The sequence below is a fragment of the Dromiciops gliroides genome, chromosome 2 (assembly GCF_019393635.1).
Source record: "Dromiciops gliroides isolate mDroGli1 chromosome 2, mDroGli1.pri, whole genome shotgun sequence".
NCBI lineage: Eukaryota > Metazoa > Chordata > Mammalia > Microbiotheria > Microbiotheriidae > Dromiciops > Dromiciops gliroides.
In genome coordinates this window covers 341,534,811-341,557,635 of record NC_057862.1, presented here as the reverse complement: position 1 = coordinate 341,557,635, position 22,825 = coordinate 341,534,811, and the positions used below count along the sequence as shown (strand labels likewise).

Genomic DNA, 22,825 nt, shown 5'->3' with positions numbered 1-22,825 from the left:
GGATTCTAAAAATTGTTTTTACATGTAGTCTGGGGAAAAATACTATTTTAAAAAGAAAGCGAAATTCTACAAATTTATAAAACAACACTTTAGAAATTAATTATTTTTTAAAAATGTAACATTTATGTCTAGTTGATTTTCAAACTTTGTAAAAAACTTTTATCAACTGCTGCCTAATTAGTGACAGAAAAGTTTGCATTTATAATCCTAGCCTTAAGAAGGACAAAGTTCTCTCTCTCTCTCTCTCTCTCTCTCTCTCTCTCTCTCTCTCTCTCTCTCTCTCTCTCTCTCTCTCTCTCACACACACACACACACACACACACACACACACACACACACTACAGTTTTGACATGACCCCCCCCCCCCAAGAAGAAAATCTAATGGAGATATATCAGGTGACTGAGGTGGTCAAGGCAGGGAACCTTCTTTGCCAGTCCACTGGTTTGAGAAAGTGTCATTTAGAAATGAACGAACATACAATACGTAATGACAGGGTGGTCCATCTTGTTAAAATTTAAATGAAAAACTAATTATTCAAAATTGACAAAACTACATGTGAAGAAAATGGAAATAATTATACTTCAAGTGATTTGTTTTTATTAGATTTGTTTTTTAGAGCATTTATACTTCTGGAGTTATTAAAACTTAAAACAGCACTAAGACTTTTGGGACATGCAATATAGTCATTCAACACAGAGTAGTTTGGGAGGAAGGGGCCTAGTATTTGAGGGAGTTGGCAACAGGGATCAGGAAAGGCTTACTATAGGAGATGATGCCTGGGATGCATCTTCAAAGAAGAGAGGGACTCTAAAACTGATAAGGAGGGAGTGGATTCCAGCCATGGGAGATGGGAATTCCTAACCTTTTTTAGGAGTCATACAGCTCCTCTTCTAATAGAGTGTGCAGCAAGCACGTGTGCGCACGCTCGAGCGTGCACACACACATACACACACACACACACACCCCACATGTCAGTGAGTGTGTCCATATACAAGGCAAAAAGAAAAACTACATAGAGCCAAAATGTATAACTGGGGAACATGGGGGCAATCAAGGAAGTCCTTTGATCAAACTCCCTCCCACAGAAAGGCTGACCTTTGGGTTAATTCATCCAATTGATCAGGGAACTCAAAATCACAAAATTAAGGGACTTTCCTAATTTCTTAGAATCTGTGAAATTAGGGAACTCCTTTGATCAGTTCCCATCTACTAGGATTACAAAATTAGACTCAGGCTATATGGCTGAGTATTTATAGACTACTTGTTGAAAGGGCTTGAAAAGTAGGAGAAGTGAAGTAAGGTAAGGTAGGTGTGTGGACCGAATGAAGAACTAGAAAAGACAAGATAAGAGTTATTGAGGGATCCCTTGTTCTTACTGTTCTGCCTCAGGGTAGCCTTTAAATCTTGCTCTCTTGAGTGTTTTAGTATAGACAGGGCCCACCTCTTTCCCCAAGCCAGGGGCTTGTCCCATCCCACCTTTGGCTGAGTAAATGGGAAACACAAAACTGCCACTTTTCTCATTCCTTATAGCCAACCAGATTCCTGTCTGAGGATGGCTCAGGTGGTGGGGATCCAGCAATAACAAAAAAGTATTTTGTTTGGAAGCCTGCGTAGGCATGGAACTGGGAAGGGGATATATTGCCACTCTGAGGATTACAGAGTAGGTTCGTTGCAGAAATGCCTCTCATTAGATTTCAGTGGGATGGGGAAAGAACAGTCTGGGTAGGCATAAATACCTTCCAAAAAGTAGAATTCCAGGTCATTTGACAGTCTCTTGGTATTTATACAAGACAATTGTAGCATTTCCCTCCCAGCATCTAGAAGAGAAGAGTTTTTCCCTGTCCCCATAGCCCTTGAGCAAAACCTTCCCTAGGTCAGAAGCTTAATAGGGATGGATAGGGGCAGCTAGGTGGCACAGTGGATAGAGCACCGGCCCTGGAGTCAGGAGGACCTGAGTTCAAATCCGACCTCAGACACTTAACACTTACTAGCTGTGTGACCCTGGACAAGTCACTTAACCCCAATTGCCTCACTGAAAAAAAAAAAAGAGGGATGGACAAAACACTCTACCTTAGAGGATCCCACAGAGGCTAAGCTAGTGCCACAAGCAACTCAAGCCCATAGTTGTAGTTAGCCTTGGCAGTAGGGGCATGAATGATGGGTGTTGTTATGTGGCCAAGCCTGGTGGCCCAAAAGGTGAGTTCTCTGAGGGTAGAAGGCAAAAGTAGCCCTCCTTTGTTGAACCAGGGGAGACTTTCAGGGAGAGGACTTTTCCCTACCACTGGGGGAAAAGGGAGGAGAGGAGTTTTTTGGGGGAGTTTGCAGAGAGGTGCCAATATGGGGAGGGGCAGGGCAAAAAGGATAGTGGAGTCCCTAGTAAACTGTGGAACAATAGACGACAATATAGCATGACAGAATTTAAAGTTGGAAGGTGCCTTAGAGGTCTTCTAATCCACCCCCCCGCTGCCCCCCCTCTTTTTTACAGTATAGGAAACTGATACCCCAACTTGTCATTTGTCTCAAGGTCACAAGGTAAATAGCACTGCTGAGCGTAAAGAGAGAGGAAATTCGGCCAAATAACTACATCCATATCCTTGTTTTTCGAATTCTTCTGCATCTTGTGGCTCAAAAAAACCATGGTGGGGGGGCATCATTATTCTACGAGCTGTCATCTGCATGGATGAGTACAACAGAGATAGATTCCTCATTCCCATACCCAAACAACCCAATTCTCCCTCACTTGACCCTGCCACTCAGAGGGCTTTTGGTTTTGTCTCTTTTATTAATTTCCTTTTCCCATGGAATCTTCAATGAACTTTACAGCTTCTAATCTGCTAAGGAGTCATCGATGTAATTAGGAACAATACAAATTAGGGCAGCCTGCCCTAGACAGCTCACAGCCAGTTTGTTTATAGAAGAAAATATTAATCAGCTCCCTTGACTCAGAGCAAACTGCCTGGGATCTCCCCTTTTAGGGAGTGGGAATGGGGATTATAGTTCACCTGATGGAAGCTGAGGGTTTGTCCTAAGAGGTCCATCCATCTAGACCCAGTCTTTATAAGGATGGATACCTTTCGACTGAGCTAAGACCTGAGTTAAATTCTGCCTCAGACACCTGCTACCCAGGACTTTACTTCCCTCAGTCTCCATTCCCCAATCTATAAAATGAAGAAATTGGACTCAGTGGCCTCTAAAGTCCCTTTTAGCTCTAAATTTATAATCCTATAATCTCTAGTATATTCATCCTATAATGTTACGTATCTTAGGTATCTATGCTCATAACTTAATCCCTTCCTGCTTCCATGGTGGCTGCAAAATCTTTTATATTTCCATAGCTTCCTTTAAAAAGTAATGTTAAAAACGTGTTATTGTTACTCTGTGTGGTGGCAAACACCTGTGATCCCTGACACTGAGGAGTCTGAGATTGGGCCCCCCTAGAAGTAGGGGGCCACCATGCTGCTTAAGGAAGGTGAAATCAACCCAGGTCAGAAAAACAGAGCAGGTCAAAGCTTCCCTGAAGATCAGCAGTGGGGTAGGGCCAGTAAGTGGACATAGCAGTTCCAGCCTGGGCAAGACAGGGAGATCTAATCTTTTTTTTTTTTTTTTTAGAATTTCCTATTGTTCTCTAATCACTGTTTCTTGAGGTCCAAGGACAAAGTTGTTAATGATCACCGGGTTCAGGGAAGGCTGCATGGAAGAGGTGGCATTTGAGTTAGATCACTGATTCATTACATACTTAGAAAGAGACCCACAAAGTGCCCTAGTATTCAGACGGAATCCATAGGTGCTAAGAGAAAAGTAGGGTTTGTGCACCGGAAAGTAAAGGATTTGACTTGCCATTGCTCTGCATTTTTGGTTGAGTGGAGGCCTATACTGGATCGGTGGGTGTTAGATCTGGCCTCGCCATTCCTAGTTGGACTCTCTCCAGTGAGTGCAGCTCCCCTGCCCCCTCCTTATAATCACAGGCTGCTGATTTATGGGTGCTCTTGTAATCCTCCCCTCTCCGGACATTGCTTCATGTAAACAGCCCTCTGCCCGCCAACACAGATCCATTGATCACCAGTGATATTTTTTTCCTCCTCTTCTATCTCCACAGTACCCTCAACAACAACAACATCAGTCGCATCCCGGTCACCAGCTTCAACCACATGCCAAAGATCCGAACTCTGTGAGTAATTACCCCCCACCCCTTTCGTACCCATTGCATGCCCCCATCCTGAGCTTCCAGGGACCCCTGATGGTATCCCTTGGCAACTTTTTGTTGTTGTTGTTCCTTTAAATGCTTTGGGTAGACCCAGGCTTTGTCCCATGCCAAACATGGGAGCATTGAGCCCCTCAATAAAATAGAGAATTTCCCCCCAACACTGTTTGCTTGAAGGCCCTTTTAGATGACTGACCATGCTGGTTTGCAGAAATGGAACTCCTCTGGGGTCTCGATGGTGTTGAGCCATGTGGCAACAGGCTTTGGCCAAATGTACACTAGGCCAAAGCATGGTAAAATGTTGAACCTGAGAAAAAACATGAAGCAGTCAGACTGTTACTTCAAGGAAAATGCCAGCTCCTAGGGGACAGATGGTTTCGTTTCTCTTTGTATCCCTATCATTTGGCACACAGTAGGCACTTAATAATTGCTTGGTGAATTAACCTGAGCTAAACGAACATGGGCCCATGGAGATTTGAGAAGTCCTGGGGACCTCCATAAAGCCACAGCCTCCATCCCCCTGCCTCCTAAGAAGAGCAGCAAGTCAGATAGATGAGATTCCTCTCTGTAAGTCAATGATTTTCAAGATTGGCCCAGTTCCCAGATAAGCTTCCCCAACTCTTCCCACGGCCACTCATGTAACAATGTAATTGGCAAAATAAAACATAAATTTCTGTATGTATATCCTTTCCCTTCCTCCTTTAAATGTATGGAGGATGCAAGAGATGAAGGTTTAAATAGAAGCTCATTGGGATGACTCCAAGGGCTAAAGCAAATCCTAAAAATAGTGAATGAAGAAGGCAGTGTGTGTCTTGGAGAAGGAAGCAGTGAGCTGCTCGGGATGGAGTGTATATCTCCCCAGACAAGCGAATTGAATAGAAGAAAAATGACTCTCACCTGCAGAAATTGGCAGGCTGATTCCTGTGGGCTGATAATCAGTGATTTATACTTCCTCTCCTTTGTTGTCCTTTAAGGAGTAGCATTAATGGAAGCCTGGGCTGTTTTCATGGGGGTGGGGAAGTGGGGAGAGGCCCGGACTTGTTTGGTACATTGTTTTGAGGAGACCTTTTGTGTTGGTGGCTGCTGTCATCCCCCCTTATATTCCAGAATACTCGTCTGGTGATTTCAGATCAATCAATCAATCTCACCCATTCCTCGAGCTGCCTGTCTGCGGCCATTTTTTCCTTTAGTTTAATTTCAGAGATGGCTTTGTATATCGCTCCCTGGAGGCGTGCACTGACTAATCCCCCCCTTCTCTGTAATTAAGGGGGGGAGGGGTTGGGATGGGGCAGAAGGAGGGGGGGTGAGGAGGGGAAGGGAAGGAAGTCATAAATGGGATTTATAAAGGGAAGCTTTTATATTGAATTCAGAGAGCCACATTTTATAGAAAATGAACACTGACCCCTCTCTAAAAGGATTTGCTGGAAATTTAATTTCGAGTCTGTGGCTAAAAGGTACCTTTATAAATTGGCATTTGTATTCATTCACCTTATGTTCTCTAAAGGTAGTTTCATCAATATTGAGTGCACCGTGGCAGTAAGCTGATGGTATTGTGGCAATACTCACTAGTCAGCCACCTCTCCCAATCAGTGTATAAATAAAGAAAAACAACGAATAGGACCACGTGAGGAGAGGAGGCTGGGGCTGGATGGAAATGGTTTACTTCTTCTTTTTACCATCCATCTGTTTCATCAGTAGCAGAAGGACCATTCAAAGCATAGCACGTACCCAATAAACAGAGCTAAAGAGCGGGAGACCCAAGGTTTTCTGTCTGACTCTTTCCTCAATGCCAAATCCTTGGGAGCCAGTCCATCTACCCCTAGCATCACCCCTATCATTACTTTTCACAGAAATTATGTAAAGCCATTAAAGAAATTTTACACACACACACACACACACACACACACACACACACACATAACCTTAGCTCAAAATTATTAGAAACATTCCTGGCAACATGCAGGATCAGGTTTCATGATCATTTAACTTTAATATTAAAGCTATTTTTTTTCTGATACCTCTTATTCCAGCTTCTAAACTAGATCACAGGACAGCTCGGAATAATCAGTCAGGCCAGACTCCCCCATTTACTCTGACAGGTAAAAGTTCATAGAGGAAGAAATTAAGCCCACCCACTACCCCAGTTCTTTAGCCAGAATCTTCTTTGCTGGCTCTTAATGTCATTGCACTCTCTTGAGATCCTCTTTGAAAGTGTCAAGATGGAGCCTTTTGACAGAGAGGTGGTGGACAGTAAGATAGGGAACGAAGCATACTGTGTGCCAGTATTTATTTGTTACAAAACAGGATTCCACTGCATTGGAAAGTGGCAGTCATGTTTTGTTTTGTTTTTTAAAGGGGGCAGGATGATAGTAATTAAACTTAAAAAAGAAAGTGCTTTGTAAGTCTCTTAAAAAAAGGGAAAGCAGAGGAAAGCTCATGGGGACAGGCTGATGATGATAAATAAACATGTAACAATTGAAAGAAAATGCCCAGTGGGACCGGGGTGGGGGTGAATACAGTTGTAGAATTCTAGATACTTTCTCCCCCTATTCTCTAAATTAATCAGCTCAGTAAGAATCTGTATAAATCTTCTTTTGTTATTGCATTGATCTCTTACCCTTGATTAGAACTGACAAGAATTAGCCTGCATCGATCTCCCGCTCTCCATTTTTTTTGGTGGTTGTTCCTTTCTCAAATGACTTTATTTATGCTTATCATGTGGCTCAGTGTTCATTTCTTAAATGGTGAATCTCTTGCAGCCCCTCCATCTGTGAGTGATGGCTGCAGGAAGCAATCACCTTTACAAATCCACATGGAACTCTGATGGAAAGATCTTTGGGTCCCCAAAGCACAAAGGAATGCCATAGTCCCCAGGTCTAGCTGCAGCCTGTCCAGTACTTCCTTATTGTCCCTGATGACTTATTTTTGAGAGAGGTTTCACTCTGATTGTTTTCCATCACTGCTGATAGTTCCAGCAGACTATCCCATGTAGCGTAGAGGCTAAGTTGACAGTAGAGCAATCATCAGTAAGCTTTGGGCTATGTGCAAGAAGCCTTTATAACTAGACTCCCCATAGGAAGAGAAGGGGGAAAGGGACTTTCCCTTGTTTCAGTATGACATGAAGGGGTTCAGTTAATGAAAGGTATCTCATTCCTTTCCCCATCCCATCAAGAATGTTGATCTCAGCATCAGTTAGTCAATCAACAAGGGGAAAGGGAAAGGAAAGGAAGAAGCATTTATAAGTGCCTACTATGTGCCAGCCACTGTGATGAGCACTTTACAAATAGTATCTCATTTTAACAAGCATTTATTAAGCTGCTATTATATGTCAGACACTAAATTTAAGCACTAAGGATCCAAAAACAAAATGGAAACAGTCCCTGCCTCAGTGGTGGGTAGGGACAATTCCAGAGGGAAGAGATGAAGCTGATACCCAAGTTATGATCCTGGGAGACTGGGAGGATGGTGCCCCTGACAGAAGTAGGGAAATTCAGTAAAGGGGTGAATTTGAGAGGAAAGCTAATGAGTTCTGTTTTGGATATGTTGAATATGAGATATTTCTGGAGGTCCAGTTTGAAATGCCTATTAGGCAGTTGGTGATGATAGGACTAAGTTCAGGAGAGAGACTGGGGCTGGATATATAGATTTGTGAGAGGTACCTAAATACTAATTTCAACTCCTTCATCATATCACTAAAACCATCCTTTCCCTTCATACATGGAGCTTTCAAATAAACTTTAACAAGCAGTTATTAAATGTCTTTTATTTTCAGAGCCCTGTGCTTGGTGCTAGGGGTAGGGGAAGATAGAAAGATTAGATAACAAATTGTTCTCACTCTCACGGAATTTATGAGACAGCAGAGAGAATAAAATATACAGGGATAATTATAATGCATATAAAATATTATTCCAAGTATATCAGTGTGGCAAAACGAAGGATCACAGGCATTGAGAGCCAGCTCCAAAACCTGCAAACAGAGTTGTGGTTCCAGGACTGTCTTCCCCAGCCCAGTCTGGAGCAGCTGGATAAGAATTTGACCCTGCTGGGGAGGGGCTAGGCGGTCTCTACATCAGCTGTGAGCTTTGGATAGAAAGTGTTCTCCCTAGCATTGAAATTGACAAGGGCTGTGTGTGTGTGTGTGTGTGTGTGTGTGTGTGTGTACATCATTACAACTTGCACATATGTCTCTGCTGGCACATTAGTGGAAGTCGACTGTACTCAGGCAACATTGTTGAACTTGATGTCAGTGAAGTATGTTGGAGAGCCCTGTTTCAGACAGGGTTGTCTGGAGTTCTTCAGGCAACGGCTTTAGATTTGCTTAACGGGCTTGGCTCGTGGGTTAATTAAAAGTCTTGAGATACCTTAATTGATGAACATTTCCAGGGTTAGACATTGGAAATTTGGATCCAAGAGCCTGTGCTTTTGATTAGCTGACGTGAATGAAACTCACCTGCTGCCATTAGAAAGCTGTTTTAGTGACCCAGAGACATTGCAAATGACCCGGTAGAAATCTGAGATTTCTTCTCAGTTCCTTCTCACTCCAGTGAAAGAAAGGCCCGATCATGGAAACTTTAGAAACTTCTACAGATGCCTCGTGCTTGGCCTCCAATTAGTGGAGATATAAGTCACTTGACTAAATGTGGCCATGCTTTAAGCCTGACACATACCAGTCTTCCCCCTTTCTCCCTTACAGGGAAGGGGTAACACTACATTCCATCTCACCTCCCACAGAGACAGCAAGATATGATCCCAAGTCCCAGGAACTAGATGGGAGAAAGGGAAAGGTTATGGTCTCCAGACCATAGAGGATGTCTTAAGACTAGGAGTAAAGGGAAAACTCCAGGTGCCTTTGAACTTATGGGGTGGGGGAGAGGGAGAGGGGGAGGGGAGGGGGAGAGACAGAGACAGAGAAAGTGGGTTATCAGGAGCCTCTGTATAAATTAGAATCTCATTTGGATAGTAGCTTTTGTAAAAAAAAAACACAAGGATGGAGAAGGGATACTTCAATAAAAAGCATATTCCTTTTTGTCCCTTTCTTGTCTTATACAGTCTGGTTCTGTAATGAGAAAGTTGTATTGTTGTAATACCAAGAAAGCCAGGCAATCTGTGCCAAATTCAGATGTTTTAAAAGGCATTTAAGGGGAAAAGGTGGGAGAAGAATGGAAGGAGTCCTAGCCCAGCATCTGATCCTCCGGAGCTTTTTTCCATTTCTATACCAAGGGCATAATGATTTAGCAGCAGAGAGGGAAATGTTTTCTCCCTGCTTGTCAGATTTTCCAAGCTCATAAATTAACTACATGGTGGTAATGGGAGAAGGTGCCACAGAGATTCTAACCACCTGGACTCAGGACAGTGGGTTCTGTGCATTTCCCTTAGATGTGCCCAATTCAACCCAAAGCTTAGCTCTAGAGACTTGGCCAGGAGGGCAGTTTGAGGGACCCCTCCCCCTATTCCATTCTGGCCACAACCACATGTTTCTCTCACTTGCCTTCTCTGCAGGCGACTCCACTTCAATCACCTGTACTGTGACTGCAGCCTGGCCTGGCTTTCTGATTGGCTACGGCAGCGGCGATCGATTGGCCAGTTCACCCTCTGCATGGCTCCTGTGCACCTGAGGGGCTTCAATGTAGCTGATGTTCAGAAGAAAGAATATGTGTGCACAGGTGAGGGTGCTATCTTCTCTCTTCCCCTTTCCTTCTCTCCCATGATTTCTCACTACCTCCCTTAACCATCACATTGGAATTAGACAAACACTGACAGAGAAAATTATAATAGCATTATGTAGAAATCCTGTAGTCTACAAAATTAGGGAAGAGGAAGGGAAGAGAAGGGAATAAGCATTGATATGTTTGTGGTTCAGTTGTGTCATGGCCCCATTTGTGGTTTTCCTGGAAAAGGTAATGGAGTGGTTTGCCATTTCCTTCTCCAGCTATATAGTGCCTGTTGTACTAAGTGTTTCCTACAATTATTATCTCATTTGATCCTCATGGTGCTATTATATCTATTTTAGGGTTGAGGAAACTGAGGCAGGCAGTGGTTAAGTGACTTGACCACGGTCACACAGCTAGGAGAAGTCTGAGGACAGCCAGATTTGAACTTAGGTCTTCCTGACTCTAAGCCCAGATCTCAATCCACTGTGCCACTTAGCCCTTGTTTCTGCAACATACTGGCTGCCTGACCCTGAACAGGTCACAACCTGTGTCCCAAGTAGCTCTCTAGAACTATAAATTAATTTTGCAACAATTGCAGATAGATGGACATTGGTAGGGGGAGTTTTCCCACTGGGGTTTTCCTATGCCAATGTAATTATAGGTCCAGTCTAAAAAATGCTGCATCAGTTCCATTACAGATTTGAGAACTGTATTGTGTAAAGGTTGTATGTGGGGGGCAGGGGAGGGACAAGGAAGAAGCTCATTATCTGCTAATGAAACTGAGGAAGGAATTCACCCTCACCTTCAATCAGGCTCCATTATTTATTAATTTAGGATTATTCCCCATGGAAGACTTACAGGAGAATATGGCCAAGAATCACGCAGCATGGTCAGTCACTAAACAGTGGGTTAGTACCCTACTCACTGGAAAAAGTCTGCCCATTCCAAGGAGATCACAGTTCACTTAGGACACTGGAAGAATTTTTGTAGCATCCCTGAGACAGAGAATATAACACTGCACAATGGGTTTCACAGAGGTTCTTAGATATGTCTCCTATCTTCTAGGAACTTCTGTTGTAGTGGGTAGACAAAATGAATCCAGCAGCTCTATGTGGATACATTAAATAAATTCAAAAATTACCTAGGATATATAAATAATTAATCACTATATAGATCCATGATTGAAAATTGCTTGAATATGTGAAAACAGTAGGTGATTCTGGGTCAAGTGGAGAAGACTTTCTATAAGGAGGTGGCTTTTTTTAAGTGTTCTTTTTTTAAAAACTTGTTGCCGACATCTGCTGCTTCCACATAAGCAGTTTCCATTCCCAATGGGAAAGGTCCTCCTGGTCCCATCAGAAAACAGGGCATTCAACCAGAGCATTTGATAGTGAGATAATGTAGGCTTTCCAATTAATCCAGCTTTGGAAATAGCTACTCTCTGGTCTAGCTCTCTCTAACAGTCTCTAGTTTCTTGGTGCTAAGACTAGGCAAAGGTAGTAACAGAGTTAGCCACGTGAATAAGCCACGTGGGAGTTGGAAAAGCAAAACAAAGGAGTTTATCTATGGATGGGCTCAATTGTTGCCTGAACAAGAAACTACCCTATTGTCATGGGTCATCACTGCATTATTGCTAGGCACCAAGAGGAGTTGTAATGATGGCAATGCTTATCATAATGGCTGTACCCAAATGTATGTAGTTTTTTGAGGTTTACGAAGTGCCTTTTTAATAGAAATATTATATCTTCTTTGAAAGCTCAGTGTACAGATCCATGCATAATATACAAAGAAACATGGATTATTGCATGGCTTACAATTAATCCTACTTTGCTTAGAATCTGAGAAACAGTGGAGCATAGTGGAGAGAGGGCCAGCTTTAGAGTCAAGAAATCCTGGATTCACGTCCAGCTTCTGACACTTGCTAGCTGTGTGACTGTGGGGAAGTCAGTTAACCTCTGGTATCTCCAGGTCACTGTCTAAGACTATCCGTTGTAGAAAGGTAATCAATCGATGAGAATTTATTAAGCGCCTACTAGATACCAGGCCATTTTGCATCAGTGTAGGGAGTTTCCACACCAAGAATCCCTCACCAATGAAATCACAGGTCCAGACCAAAACAAAACAAAAATCTTTGTTCTAATTGTTTTTTAAGTGCATTCAGCTTCATCAAATAAATGTCTGAGTGCTAAAGAGATTTTTAACATTTCTCATAGCACCACCTAAATAAATTCCTGTAGACACTAGTAATTCCCACACCCACTTAGAAATAACTACCCATCAAACACATATAATAAAACCTTTTTATCACACAGGCATCAAATTCAGATATAGTCACTATAATTACAGTAATTATTAGGTAAAGGGTACAATATCTACATAAGTGCCAGTGAAAGAAATAATTATACAGTGCAGAAACCATACAAGGGCTAGTGAGAAAAACTAATTAGAGAGACTGTTAAAACACATCATTATGGTAGTGTGCCAAATTTAATACAGCACAATCAGATGAACACTGTGCTGTCAGTCTCACAGCTTTTCCATCAGAGCATACTATGTCATTGCCACCCAGGACACAGGGAAGGATTGTGAGGAGAATGTCCAGACCAGAAGGAGAAGCAAGCTCTCTTACATCTTGAACATGAGCATCCTCCTTTTGCAGATGTGTTGGCATGATGATCATGTCTAGATACAAGCTTTATAATTACCTTCCTTACTCATAGTAATTAACCTTCCCGGCTCATGAGCTTCTCCATAGCCCTTTGATAACTAAGCCAGGTGACTCTTTAGCACAGAATTAAGTTCATGGACCCCAGATGCCAGGAGGGTATTAATCCTACCTTTTCTCAGCTGCAGTCCACATTTAAACAATATCTACTTTATCACCTTCAGAACCATTCTAGAGATTCCAAATTAGCAACACAACAGCTTGGTACTTCTCTATAGACCAAAGATTTACAATTCTCTCAGTGCCTTTTAAGAGTAACAGAAATGGACTGGCATAAGAAGGTGAAGAATGAGCATGCAAGTAAAAATAGGAGACCTGGGCCATAGGATAGAACTATGTTAAAAAGCCAGTGACAGCTCTGAGTAGAGGTCAAAGTCACTGGCAGCCCTGGTAGACTAGGTGAAGACAACATTTTGGCCTTAATGGTAATGGACCACCAGAGGCTGAGAGTTCAGGTTTGTTGGATTTTTTTTTTGAAGCCCTCAGAGCCACAAAAGCTTCATGTTAATACAGCTCCACTAACATTTGACTAGAGAAGATTTCCTTTTGGAAAAGTGAGAACAGAACTTCTCTGGGAAAGTTCATTCTCTTCTGTCAGGGGCATCTGATAGGCCAAGGGAACGGGAGCTGGGAGAGTCAATTAAGCCGTCCCAGGAGTGTAGTTCTGTCCCTGGAACCCTTGTCACTGCCGCAGAATAAACCCCCCTGAGCCCTTACATGGTAATGAGAAATTCACCTCACACATTACTCAGTAGATAGGGCAAAAGCTTTCTCTTGCTCAGTCTGCCAGGGCCCTCCCCTCTCTATGTTCTGTTATCTCTTTGAATTCAATCCAGCAGTCTGGTTGGTGACTGACCTCTTCTCCTCAGAAGCCCAGAATGTGAGTTTCTTATCTCTCCAGTCAACCTAGAAATTTGCTCACAGAGCACTTCACTTTAATTCTGGTCCCCCTGTCAACTACACCCTCCCCTTTAAAGGCATTTTATGCACTCTGGGGAGGGGATTGAGGGTTGTCGGAAAGGTTGTCTCAGACGATTCCTTTTTTAAAGGAGTTTTTGGAGTTGTCTGGGTGTTCCCTCTGCACCCTAACACCACCCCAACACAGTTTGGTTTCCTTCAGGTGAAGTTTGAGGAAACTCCCTGCTAATTTTTCTTGGTTAAAGACTTAAAACCCCAGGACTGAAAGTAATCTTGGAAGGGTCACATAGCTAGTAAGTGTCTGAGTCTGGATTTGAACTCAGGTCTTCCTGACTCTAGCTCTGAAGCTCTATTCACTGCACCAACTAACTTAGCCATTAACTAATTATATGGATTCAAACAAGTCATTTAACTGCATCTTTGGCTCTCAGTTTTTTCCTCCCTAAAATGAAAGGATTGGGCCAGATGATCTCTAAGGTCACCTTCTTCAGTCCATCCACTCTGACCCTTGGAAGGACCACACCCAAATCCTACCATTGCAGAGAGGGCTTCTCCTGTCAACGGTAAATGGAAGTAGACCGTGTTTCAATGACTAACTCCAATGTTGTTTGACCCACAAGTTCTCCCTTTACTCTATCCTAAATGATTTGGGTAGAAACCTACCTAGAGGGAGTAAGTGGGGACCATGTGTTAGTTTTCCTGGGCACTTTATTCCAGGAGAGTCCCCATCTTTTTCCCAGCAGTCATAGTTTAAAAATCTAAGGTTGACACTCCTGAGTCCTCAGCCAATTTTGACTTAGGTCATTTCTACCTGTAGTATCTTTGATTCCTTAGATATAAATGAGAAGATTGAACTAAATTATCTCTAAGGTCCCTTGTAGCTTTGAAATTCTTTGTTCTTTCCCTCCTCTAGACTCTTCTAGCTATTATCAATGTTAAACAGTGGAAAGAATAGTGGATTTTTAATCAAGTGACTGGGACTCAAATCTCAGATCTGCTAGATTGCCTTGGGCCAGTCACTTGAATTGGGGTTTGGAGGAGGATGGTGAAATTTACTCATCTGTAAAATTAGGAGATTGAACTAAATGACCTAAGGTTGCTTCTGGCTCTAAATCCATGAGGTTTTGAACACTTTTGGCACTTATCAAAAACCACCTTACATTTTTAATTCTCTTTTTTAAAATGTGTATTTGTCATATCTTATCTCCCTTACTTAATCTAAATTCCTTGTGAAAAAGGACTTATCATATAACTTTTTACAACCCCCTAGCCCAGGACCTAGCACATAGTAGGTACTCAGTAAATACCTGTTGATAGATTAATTGATTGATTAAAAAAGGAATAGGCAATGTCCTTGTGCATGTTTTATTCTAATTTTTTTCTGAGACTACATGCTAAGGCTAAAAAGAATTAAGAAGGTGAACTTTGACTAGGCACAGCCTCCTTGGTAGATTTTAATTAATGCGCTATAATTGGACATCACAAGAAAGAGATTATTAGGTTTATTTAGCCATTTCCAAACTTATAATGCCTCTGGCATTTAAATCATATTCATTTATATTCTTTCCATAATTGCTCCAGCACCATTGTCATTGCAATCCGTTGTCAGCTTTTGAAAGGCCAGAGGCCAATAGGGATGCTTAATTTGAAAACAGGAATTAATTTATTTCTGTACACGCATGGGTCCTATAGATTTCTCCACTCTGGGCCCACTGCCGTATGAGGTTTGAAAACAAGGAAATAAAGAAAGTGAGTTATAATGCAACAAAAGGGTTCAGTCATCTTGGTCTGCAAAAAGAGAAGATGGGACCATTAGATGATAATCCAAGGGCCTTTGCTGCCCTGGCGTTCAGTGATTCTATGGCCCTGAGTCATACTGAGCTTAGATACCCAGCCAGTGTCTAGACTGTTTAGTGCCACCTCCTTCTCCTGTCCCTTGTGATGCCAGGAACATTTTCAATCTTTACACAAAGAAAAGAGCAGTTTGGGATATTTGCTGTCCACTCTGCCATCTATAAGCTCAGACTCATAGTTTTCTGGGAACCAAGAGATTTGAGTTCTAGTCCAGCTTTGTTGTTGTTAAGTCATTTCAGTTCTGACTCTTCGTGACCCCATTTGGGGTTTTCTTGGTAGAGATACTGGAGTGATTTTCCATTTCCTTCTCCAGCTCATTTTACAGATGAGGAAACTGAGGCAAACAGAACTAAGTAACTTTCTAGGGTCATACAGCTAATAAATGTCTGAGGCTGGATTTGAACTAAGGTCTTCCTGACTCTAGTCCCAAAGCCCTATTCACTGCACCAATTAGTTTAGCCACTAATTAATTACATAAACTCAAACAAGTCATTTGACCACATCTTTGGTTCTCAATTTTCTCCTCTCTCAAGTGAAAGGATTGGGCCAAATTATCTCTGAGGTCACCTTCCTGCTCAGATAATCTGGGCCAGATGAGAGGGCCCAGTGTGACCCTGGGTGTTAAGGGCTTATGTCCATTGAGGTCATTTGATAAGGCTATAGTGCCTACCCCGAAGTTTTTGGACAATTGATTTCTCTAGGCCTCATTTTCCTTCTATATAAAGTAAGAGGATGTTATGTTTAGATAGTGCTTTAAGGTTTGCAAAGCACTATATATGTATATTATATATATATATATATATATATACACACAAACATAATACACACATATACAAATATGTGTATATAGACACATATGTGTATGTATAATTTGATCTTCACCACAATCTTATGAGGTAAGTGCTATTATCCCCATTATACAAATGAAGAAGCTGAGGCAGATAGAAGTTCAGTTACTTCCACAGACAGGGTCACACAACTAGTTAGTGTCTGAGGTAATTTTTAAACACAGATCTAACTAATTCTAGGTGCAGAATTCCATCCCATCTACCGCCTAACTATATCATAATAAGAGACTCCCTAAGGGTCCCTCCAGCTCTTACATTCTGTCTCCTATATCCTAACATTCTCTGGTCTAAGGTCCCTTCTGACTCATACTTTATTATTTAAATTCCTATCCCCAATAAACTAGGTAAGAATACATTGCCCCTCAGCTTTACTCAAAGCGTGCAAAAGTGAACACACACACACACACACACAAACACAAGGAGTCTTTCTGATCAGTTTGGATTATTTTTCTCATTTTGCAGAGTGGAAAATGAGGTGGAAGCCTATCAAAGGGTAGTTTCCCAGCCCACAGCTGGGTCTACTTCATTGCCAAAGTAGAGAAAAATGGTGCAGGGTTGTGGAGTTAGCATGCCAGAGGTGCTACCTAGTGAGGTGCCCGCAATGACTTTCCAAATGGAATGGTTTGATCTGGAAACCATCCCCCGTCATTTCCCCCCAATTCGAATGCTCATTTGGCCTGGGAGCAATTCCCTCTGATTATCAGGAGAAAGCAGTTCCCATGGAAAACCCCAGCTGCCTCTTCTCTCTGAACTGTTCTCTGTTCTCAGAATATTGTGCCAGGGCTATTAGAGTTTGAGCAGGAGGCCAGGAACGACATAACTGCTTCCTGGAGAAGGAATGCTTTGCCCCACTTTTCTATATGTTTTACTAAGACTTCTGAGCTCAGAAAAGGCACACAGAGGTGTTTGGGGACTTAGCCCATGGCAGAATGACAGGTGCTCTATAGATGTCCTAACCCCATCCATGTAATAATAGGATAGGGATGGCCAGAGGTGGCAGGGTGGAGGGGTGATGTGTAGGTCCATGGAAAGTGCTCCCAAGCCCAGATACCTTGGGTCCTCAAAAAAAAAAAAATGAAGAATTGGAGAATAGCTACTCCTAGACACACAGAGATGCACAAAAGGAAGTCTTTACAAAGATCACAGGTGCTCTCAGTACTAACAATGTCTGTTACTTGCAGCTCTCATTGAGGGCAGCTTTTGAGTGGGGGAAGATGGGGGGGAAGGAGTCCTACAAAGCTGGTTCACACAAGGATATGGCAGATTAATGAGAGATGATGAAGAACTGTATACACATGTGGAATGGGCTTACCAGGCAGCTTACTCCTTCTGCGCTGCCCTTTTCCTCCAAAGGAGTGTGGGAATCTCTTTTTTCTCTCTGGATAAAAGACTTTGCTCCTGAGCTTTGATGCTTATTCTGCCCTGAGGCACTGCAGCATGTCAGGGAAGAAGGCAGATCTTCTCCTACTTCCCTTTGCTGCATAGCTCTGAGGTGGGTCACCACCTGGAAGGGAACCACAGAGTGCTTCTTTGTCCCTTTCAGAAGTTTCCTCTCTCCCTCCAGCCACCCACAGGCGGGAGTGGGAGCTATAACTAGACTGGGCCCAAGATGTTGGGAGGCGGGTTAGAGATCAAGAGGTTACTTGAACTCCTGGCCTCATCACAGAAGGTGGGGAAGGGATAGGGAGTCCCAAAGGGAGCTCTACTGGAGCTCTGCAAACAGTTTCCCTTTACCCTCTGGCCACCCCACCCCCTGCCCTGTCAGCACCTGAGCCTAACCTATAAGCAATAGCACCTGGCCAACCAGTGGCACTCATCTCCCCAAGCTCATTCTGCTCACATTCTTATAGCAATTTTATGATTATAAAGTACTTTGCATAATTATCTTATTTTATCCTTATTATTAATAACAATAATAGATCATGTTTAAATGGTGCTTGAAAGTTTGCAAGATACTTTTTGGACATGCATTAATTAGATAGAGCACATCTTTTCTCTATTCTCCAGATGAGGAAACTGATTGTAAGAGGGCAGACAACTAGTAAGTGACAGAGCCAGAATTTGAATTCTGGTTCCATGACTGTGGGTCCTCTGCTTTTCCACTGTATCACACTGAAGGAAGCTTCAAGGTGAATGGAGTGTTGAAGGGATTACCCATTTGAAATTTGGAACCCCAAAGAAGTCAATTTACCTGAGGCAAAAAGCAAATGGGAAAGAAAGGTCTCCTCAAATCTACCAGTGACTTAGATGAAGGCAGAGATGGTGTGTGGATGAAATTTGCAGATGACACAGAGCTCAGAGCTGTATTTGCACTTTGTCATATTACAAAACACAAACACAAAGCAGAGAGGGATAATCTAATGCACAGGATGATGAAATTATGACCTAAAAAAACAACACCCAAAAAACAACTCAACAGGCTATAGCGGTGGGCTAGAACAAACAAGATGAAATCTAATAGGAATAAATGTGAAAACCTATGACAAAAAAACCCCACAAACTATTGTTGATTATTTTTTTTTTTGGTGAGGCAATTGGGATTAAGTGACTTGCCCAGAGTCACACAGCTAGTAAGTGTCAAGTGTCTGAGATCGGATTTGAAGTCAGGTACTCCTGACTCCAGGGCCGGTGCCCCTGTCCTTGATTCTTGAAGAGGACCATGACACCAGGATTATTTCATGACTTGCAGTGAATTGGATTTAAGCAAGGGAGGGCTATGCAAAGTCACCAGCCTCACTCTCTCCTCCAGAGTCATCTGGGTCCTGTGGTAAGATATAAATCAGGATGACTGGAGATGGCCCCAGATGTTTAAGGCAGTAGGGGTTAAAAGATTTACCCAGAATCATACAGATAGTGGTGAGATTTTGAATTCAGGTCTTCCCAACTTCAAGGCCATTGCTCTATTCACTGTTCCACCTAAAAAAAGCTAGTGGGATCTTAATGACCTGAAATAGAGGTATAGTTTTCAGAGTAAAGGAGATGGTAGCACTTCTGGGCTGAATCCTTGTCAGACCATGCCTAGAGAGTCAGGCCCAGGGATGAACATCACATTTTAGAATGGATACATACACAAGCTATGTAACACACAAAGGAGGGAGACAAGTTTGGCAATGGGCCTCAAACCACACAAGGCCCCATTAAAGAGACCGAAGAAGAGTAAGGGGGATTGGGGAGAGATCATAGCCATTCTTTAAAAATTTGAAGAGCTATCATGAGAGAGAGAGAGAGAGATTGGGCGAATCTTGCTCTTACTGCCATAGAGGGCAGAATTTGAACCAATGGGTAGAAGTGATGGGAAAGGGCATTTCACATCAATAAAGGTACAGAATTTCCTAACAGCCAACTACAAATGGAAAGGACTAGAGAAGCCCATAGTTCTCCGTGACTGAAAGACTTCAACCATAGGAAGGAATACCACTTATCTGGCATGTTGTCAGTGATATTTAACCCAAATACTTGGGGTTGGATTAGAATAAATACCTTCTGAAGTCCCTTTCCACCATGTCATTTGTGACCACAGTGATTTCCAAGTATAAAAGCCTTGTCAAGAAACAGGTCTAGTGCCTGGGGTACTGACTGGGGCAGAATGTTTTTTTTTTCTGGAAATGGGCAGAATTTTCAGTCTTCAGCTTAATCCTGACATGTCCAATGAAGAAAGTAGATAATAGCTTCACTGCATGCAAGTGCCAAATTAACAGCAATCTAATTGATTGGGGGAAGCTATTTTTTTTTGGTGAAGCAATTGGGGTTAAGTCACTTGCCCAGGGTCATACAGCCAGCAAGTGTCAAGTGCCTGAGGCCGGATTTGAACTCCGATCCTCCTGACTCCAGGGCCAGTGTTCTATCCACTGTACCACCTGGCTGCCCTGGAAGCTATTTTTTAAATGCTTATTTTAATGTAAGGTGCAGGCAGTAACAACATCAGTGGATTACATTTTTTTCTTCATATTGTACAGTGCTGCTTGAAGCATGGAATGTATATTTCACATATACAAAGCCACTAGGACTCTGTGGAAAAACACAACTACCCCCAAGAGAGGCTTCAGTACCAATTCGATTTTACTTTGTAGAGAATTAGCTACAGGGGGAAAGTTAGAAGAACCAGGTTTTTTTAAAGTCCATTTCAGCACTTCCTGCCTCCAATATCAGCCCGAGCACACATTGTCTCTCTTTCTCCCATTTTCTGACACATCCTATCCAAATAATATTGGCAGATCAAAAGAAAGATGACCATCGGCTTCAATCTGTTTGAACTGATGGAAATTCAAGTGCACAGACACCAATTCTCCATGGAATTCATGACATTTCTCAAACAGGAGGCATGGGTTTTGCTGCAATTCTCCTTTGCTTTTGTCAGGAGAATTCACCCCTTGATGTAGAAGACCAATCACTGGCAGTTTCTGTTGGTAGAGCCATCTGCATTTCAAAATCCTGACATTTGTGCCCAAGAACAGCGCATCTCTCTGATGTGTACTGATAGGATGGAAGCCATTTACCCCTAACACGCCTTTTTAAAATCTCCAAATGGTAGAAGTAGAGGATGCTTCCAAGAAGCAGGAAAAGGAACTATATTAAGCGCCCACCTCAGATTCTTTCAGAAACTGGCAAACTTCCCCCATTTAGAAATATATCTGATATTTCTTCCATCCTTAAGAGAACACCTCAATTTTAGCTTCTTATGGTCCCATATTATTTCTCTAATCCAACAGAGCTTTCCGTTATGTCTTACTAGACTCTGCTGATGGTCAGTAAAACTAAGTATTATATGATTTTGAAGGGAACAGTTTCCTCAGCAAACATGCAGAAGAGGTGTATATGTTTTGTATGTATATATGTATGGGGGGTTAAAGCAGATAGGGGTATATGATTGAGTGGCGGTTATTACACGTTGCCTCAGGGTATGTATGCTAATTGCTGTTGGCATTTGCTGGGGCAGGGCTCCTGCTGTCATATTAAGCATTCCACATTAAGCTTCAGACATCAGTCCAAGGACCTGTAGAGTGAACACACTTTGGCATGAGGAGATTTCAACAGGGATAGTAAAAGTCTCCCTCTTAAGAGTCCAAATGAGGATCTGCCATGGGGCACTTTGGCTCTCTGCTCCAAACCAGCTGCAGCTTTGACTCACTGTAAGCTAAGTCTTTCTGGTGAATAGAATCCAAACCAAAATATATATATATATATATATATATATATTTTTTTTCCTTCCTTGAAGAATTTCCCCATATTTCCTGTTTAATCTGTGACCTGAGAGGTTCCACCAGCAGGTTCTAGATTGTGAAACTGCCAACATGAGGTCTCTGGGATTGGGCCAGGTTTTTCCCTGCCTGAGATCCTTCTGCTAGGTAGGGGCTGGAAAAGAATTGAACTAAACCATCTGCGGATGGATGTGGCTGGGGTGCAGTGAGGCCCTGTTAGGGGATAGGGGATGTGAAGAGCAGGTTTGGGTCAGGTTTCTTTTGGAGGCCATAAACTTCCCAGTTCACAGGCAGTTTATTGCTGGAAAACTGACTATATTTTGAAGATTTTTAGCTCACATTAAATAATTGAGCAAGAGAACAAAAAGCACATCTTGAAAACTCCTGAAAGATCTTCTTGGACAAGGATTTGATGATAGAAATGGAGAAAGGGATTAAAATGTTTATCTGCTCTATGAATGTTGAGTTTGTTCAGGGCTTCCAATGTTTCCCAGATTTGGCTTTATAAATAAGCCTTTTGTGGGGCTTTATCACTTGGCTTTGGTTCTAACTTGACATCCACCAAAACATACAAAGCAGAGGGATGGCTTCAGGGTTTTTTGTTACAACATTCGATGTGGGGTTCTTTGTTGTTGTTTTTTATCCCTTAGAATTAAGGGATACCTAAATACTAAGAAATTCCAAAATGCCTTTCATGTTACTGAGGGTAACTCTTTTGACAGTTGAGTCGGAAAACCTCCAACTGGGAAAGGCATTGATGTTTCATTTATTTGTTTATTCAGTTCATCCTTCAGCAGCAACAACAAAATGTGTTCAGGGTTGGGAACCAGATAAATAAACAAGAAATAAATCAGACTCAGTCCCTACCTTCAAGAATCCTGCAGTCTGGTAGGGGAGAGACAGCACAATTGATAGATACAATATAAATACAAGAGGATAAATAAGAAATTAAATGAAAGAGAAATTGCTTTCAGTCAAAGGTCCAAAGGAGGCTTCTTGAAGGAGGTATCATTTAAATTGATTCTTAAAGGATGGGTAGTAGGTAGAGCACAAGGCCTGAAGTCAGGAAGACCTGAGTTCAAATCTGCCCTGCTCTGGGCAAGACACTTACTTAACCCTGTTTGCCCCAGTTTCTTCCTCTGTAAAATGAGCTGGAAAAGGAAATGGCAAACCACCCAAGAAAACCCCAAATGGGATGACAAAGAGTCAGACACAACTGAACAACAATGAAAATAATCTCAATAAAATGGAGAGGGAAGGCATTTCAAGGTTAGTTTGGTGTATGTATGTCAAGGAGTAGTGTGGGCCACTTTTAGAAGATGATGAGTAGTCCAGTTTGATTTAAACTATGACTAAAGCATATCAGTGGAAAATTGTGGAAAATATTGTTCGTTGTCCTCCTACTTCCAACTAGAGTTGGGGTACCTTG

General features: G+C 42.3%; 1 protein-coding gene across 2 annotated transcripts in view; it reads left to right on the top strand.

Annotated features, from left to right (window-relative positions):
• Positions 1-22,825, top strand: part of SLIT3 (slit guidance ligand 3) — an 815,836-nt gene that overhangs the window by 618,106 nt on the left and 174,905 nt on the right. For both annotated transcript variants that reach the window (XM_043985299.1, XM_043985300.1), the window contains 2 exons: positions 4,098-4,169; positions 9,702-9,865. In XM_043985299.1, the coding sequence (XP_043841234.1) occupies positions 4,098-4,169; positions 9,702-9,865 (236 nt within the window). The remainder of the gene's footprint in view (positions 1-4,097; positions 4,170-9,701; positions 9,866-22,825) is intronic.